The sequence below is a fragment of the Cryptomeria japonica genome, chromosome 8, assembly GCF_030272615.1.
Source record: "Cryptomeria japonica chromosome 8, Sugi_1.0, whole genome shotgun sequence".
Classification (NCBI taxonomy): Eukaryota; Viridiplantae; Streptophyta; class Pinopsida; order Cupressales; family Cupressaceae; genus Cryptomeria; species Cryptomeria japonica.
In genome coordinates this window covers 612,306,382-612,311,053 of record NC_081412.1, presented here as the reverse complement: position 1 = coordinate 612,311,053, position 4,672 = coordinate 612,306,382, and the positions used below count along the sequence as shown (strand labels likewise).

The 4,672-nt window shown below is 33.8% G+C and overlaps 1 protein-coding gene across 1 annotated transcript; it reads left to right on the top strand.

Annotated features, from left to right (window-relative positions):
* The first annotated feature begins 1,166 nt into the window (after positions 1-1,166).
* On the top strand, positions 1,167-2,258 carry LOC131044831 (early light-induced protein 1, chloroplastic). The gene is made up of 3 exons (XM_057978273.2): positions 1,167-1,510; positions 1,599-1,652; positions 1,736-2,258. Exons 1-3 carry the CDS (start codon positions 1,379-1,381, stop codon positions 2,078-2,080), a joined length of 531 nt encoding a protein of 176 aa, XP_057834256.2. The 5' UTR covers positions 1,167-1,378; the 3' UTR covers positions 2,081-2,258.
* The last annotated feature ends 2,414 nt before the right edge of the window (positions 2,259-4,672 follow it).

Below are 4,672 nucleotides of genomic sequence, written 5' to 3'. Positions count from 1 at the left end.
AATATTTATTCCTCTAGTTTATTTTATGCTTGCACACTTGTCGTTCATGAGTATAAACTAAATGTTTTTTCTTTAATGTGCATATTTTTTGTTTAAAAAATTATTGCACAATATAAATTACTCTCTATGATGTCGATATCCAAGTTGATGTAGGGTCAGGTGGTGTTTATAAAAATATTTGAAAATATGTTCCTCAAAATCTAATCTATAATGACAAAAAATAGTTCTTTGAATGAAGAACAACAATCTATGGAACAATGATAGAAAGAATCAAGATATACAATGCAATGAACCAATTTCATGGATAAATATATCACTTAAAAAGTAATTATATTTATATCACAAATAACAAATAACCCAAGAAATAAAGGAAGAGAGCATTTGTGTTGTATTTCCATCATTAAAATACCAAAATATCTACACAAAATAATTTACTTTTAAGTGTTTTTATCAAGAAACAATTGAATTCATATATCTTTCTTTCTTTTCTACATCATAGATTTATACATAGACAGCTCTACTCCGAAAGCAGCTAATTACTAATACATCATTACCAACCTTTCTCATTCAAAAAGAGTTCCATACAACAACAACAAAAAAAAAAAAAAAAAGCAAAAAAGTAAATTGAATGGTGACAATGACAGAGCGCGTATTTGAAAAAAATTTGCGATTACATCTCAAATTTTTGACGCAATAACAACTCAAATTACCAAAATATCTTTCTAAACTCGTTTCCCTGAAACGCTGTAGGACTAAACAAAGTTTCAAAATAATATCAAACTGAAACTCGAGTGAGATATGTCCACGTTGAGTGGGCGAGAAATCGGTAGAATCTTCACGTTGAGAAGCCGAATAATGTGTGGAAACCGAGTAAATTGAACGGTGACCATGACAGACCGCGTGTTTTAATCGAACTTCCCAGAAAAAAATTCGCAAAAAACATCTCAAATTTTTGTCGCAATAACAACTCATATTACCAAAATATCTTTCTAAACTCGTTTCCCTGAAACGCTGTAGGACTAAGTAAAGTTTCAAAATAATATCAAAAACTGAAACTCGAGTGAGCGATGTCCACCTTTGAGTGGGCAAAAAATTCGGTAGAATCTTCACGTTGAGGAGGCGAGTAATGTGTGGAAACTTCACCTAAACAAATTTGCGGGTAATTTACAAGCCACGTTTTCAAATTTTCACACAAGGGATTGTAAACTCACGTCATTAGCCTCCCTGATTCGGTCCATTTTACACCACCAAATTCGATCCTTCCCAAGCTATAAAGCCAACAACAAGTCCTCAAGGAAATATTCTAACTATCCATCATTCTTAAGCAACTCGAAAGGAAAGTACTCGCACAGAATTCATCTTTTCTTAGCACTCATCGATGGCGGCCATGGCTTCAATGATGATGAAAGCACCCGCAGCCCTTAACTGCGGAGCAGTCAAAAGGAATAGTGTGGGTCAGATCACTAGATTGCCCAACAGTAGCCTCCAAGTCAAGTGCATGGCTGCAAAGGTTTGCTATTTTGCTGTTCGTTTAGCTATTTTGATCTTTATTCTTATGAAGCTTTGGCTAATGCGTTTTATTTTGGCACGTGGATCAGGATCCAAAGGAAACGTCCTCTACTGAAGGCGTTTCTCCTTCACGCTCTACAAAGGTAAGAAACGCTCTAGATGCCCATTTTATAGTTTATTTATATGATGTGGACAATTTATCTCATGTAGGAAATATGGAATCCAGGTGAGCACGAAATTTGGCGACCTGTTTGCGTTTTCAGGGCCTGCGCCGGAGATAATCAATGGAAGGGCGGCCATGTTGGGGTTCGTGTCGGCCATTGCAGTGGAGGTGGCCAGCGGAAGAGATTTGTTGTCGCAATTGAATAGTGGAGGACTCTCGTGGTTTGCGTTAACTGCAGGATTAATGACGGTGGGGACACTGGTGCCCCTGTTCAATGGAATATCGAGGGAGAGCACGTCGCAGCCAATATTTTCATCCACAGCAGAAATGTGGAATGGGCGGTTTGCTATGCTCGGCCTCCTCGCATTGGCTTTCACTGAATACGTCAAGGGTGGACCGCTTGTATAAACACCTTAATATCTATTTCTATTCAAGCACAAGCTCCAGTATTGGAAGCTCTCACATGGCATTCCATGTTCCAGTGGAATTTTCTTGTACCGTTTAGCATGTCATACAGTTCAATTATACAAAACATTGTAAAAATATTCAATCGTATACTATAAAGAAAGTTTGAGTTCAACGACTAGGGCACTTTACTATTTTTTGAAAGCTTGTTAAACAACAAATGCAGTAAGATTTCTTAGCGTTTAAATACTCTTATACATTTCAAATATGTTCATAACAATTCAAATCAGTGCAAGAATTTAAATATCTGGTGAACTGGAAGATTTCTCATTGGTCTACCAATTTATGTAGATGTTCAGTCTTATCATACATCTATTAGTTTTACACATGCACTAATTCATTAATACCTTCATTTTACAATTCTTGTGGCCTAAGTCATTTTGACATGCATAAAATTAATTATGTGTCTTTATATCTGATTCCTACAATTTTAAAACTCAAATTCAAATTTTAGTTTACTCATAATCATTTGTTATTTGTCAAAGCTAATTAAACACATGTTTAGATGATTTATAGTTATGTTCTTGTATTTAAAGGCAAATTCATATGCATTCTTTTAAAAGTTGTGTATGGAAACTTATGTATCCCCATTTAAACTATATTCACATACATTCATTATTTAAATTTATAATATATTACAATCAATTTCCACGTACATCTAGACATTCACTCCATGTATTGAGATTATCATTTCACTATGTGAGTTTTTTTTTCATTTGTATTCAAGATTGATCATATCGTCTATTGGAATGAACCTAACATTTTAAACTTCAAATTTAAGTTCTTAGATCCTAGCCTCATTTATTAGTCATTATGAGCTAGCCTTGTGCATGTTTGTTAGATGTGTTATTATGTCTCTTCAAATCATTGATCTAGTTAATCAAATCTTCTAGATCTAAAGTTTCTAAGCAACATGAGAGATCAATCTTAGGTTTGCTTCTAGCTTTCACCAAGGTAATTGAATTTTTTTCATTCATTCTAAGGTCCTCCACAGGATTATATTTTTTCATTACACCACTATGAATAGATGACGGATAAAGATTCAATATCATATCACATTTTTATTCAAGAAAGTAGTATTAGGTGAAATGGTTTCACCTAAACTACATGACATAATTTTTTTTGACAAAACTCTATAACATGAAACAATAAGTTTTCTATATTCTCATTTTAAAACATAGATAAGATTGAATTCACATAGATTGTTTTGTCCAAAATATTTTTGAGAAAAAATGTTCTAGTTGAAACACTTTTGTCTCAAAATGTCCATATGACAACCTTTGTGGCATTTTAACCCTTGTTGAAAAAAATCAATTTTAACTCTAGATTTGTTTAACTCAATCTTATCTCTCCAAAATGGAATTAAATTGTCCAATCAAATCATTTCACCTGGATTGTGCTTCCTTCGAATCGATCTCGACTGTTCATTAAAGATCAATGCTAACCTTTGGTCTCCCTCTTGATTTGGTTATAATTTCGGGCTCTCATTCTTCGATCGGCATCTAAGAATTTTACATCGTTATTATGCTAATATTGTGTTGCAAGTTATAGAGGAAATTTTGAAGAAGCTTTGCATAGTTAATTCATCAGTCAACTTAGTTTTCATTTAGATTTCTAGTTCATTAGCAACTTAGATTCATTTCTCTTATATAGATTCAATTTCTTGCATATAATCTAGATTACCTTCATTTAGAGCTTTGATCATTTAGCTTGATAATCTCATTTGGCTTAATCAATTAATCTTGCATTCAATCTTGCATTTAATTATTAATTTTGCATTCGCCTAGTTGCATGCATTTAAAAATCCTCTATTTGAGTGTAGTCTAGTCACTCGATAGCTTTGCAATCTGAGAGCAATACACACTCACACTTTCTAGGAGGCAATAAGCTAACTTGCAATGGATTTTATTTTGTTGTTTTTGATCAACTAACCCAGGAAAATAATGGTTTATTGAAGCATTTGTGCCCTTGCAGGTTCCCCAAATTTCACACACACACATATGTGGATTTTTCAATCGAAGGAACATCTACACACCACAAGTTTTATGAGAACTCAAGTAAAAATGAACGCAATTTTGTTTTCCATAAATACAATGCTCACAGAAATCAAAGTCAAGATTACAATCATTCAACCCTTCAACAAGGTTTTTATTTTTCAAGGTCCTTACACCCTTTTCTCCAATGTGGCCAAGCCTGTGGTACCATAACATAGTCTTCTTTGCAGGTAACTTTGCTTTAGAAGAAAGAGAACCCTTAGGTACCCAAAAGTTGTTTCCATCTACAGAAGGTGAAACCCTCAAATCTTCCTCAAATTTACTTTTTATAGAACTGTTATTACACTCAACAGTGTATGCATCTAGGTTATACAAAGTGTTGAACCTAACACCTCTAGCAATTCCCATAGCACCCTTAATAATCTTACATCCTGCTTTATAAAAAGACTACCTACACACCTGCATCTATCATTTTGCTCACAGATAACAAATTTTGTTTAAAACCAGGGATATGCAACACACCATTAATCCTTTTTAGTCT

Bases quoted from the DNA above. Each gene is read 5' to 3' on its own strand.
- LOC131044831 (XM_057978273.2), top strand. From the start codon at position 1,379: ATGGCGGCCATGGCTTCAATGATGATGAAAGCACCCGCAGCCCTTAAC. The intron at 1,511-1,598 runs GTTTGCTATTTT...CACGTGGATCAG, and splicing joins TCAAGTGCATGGCTGCAAAG to GATCCAAAGGAAACGTCCTC. The intron at 1,653-1,735 runs GTAAGAAACGCT...TATGGAATCCAG, and splicing joins CTCCTTCACGCTCTACAAAG to GTGAGCACGAAATTTGGCGA.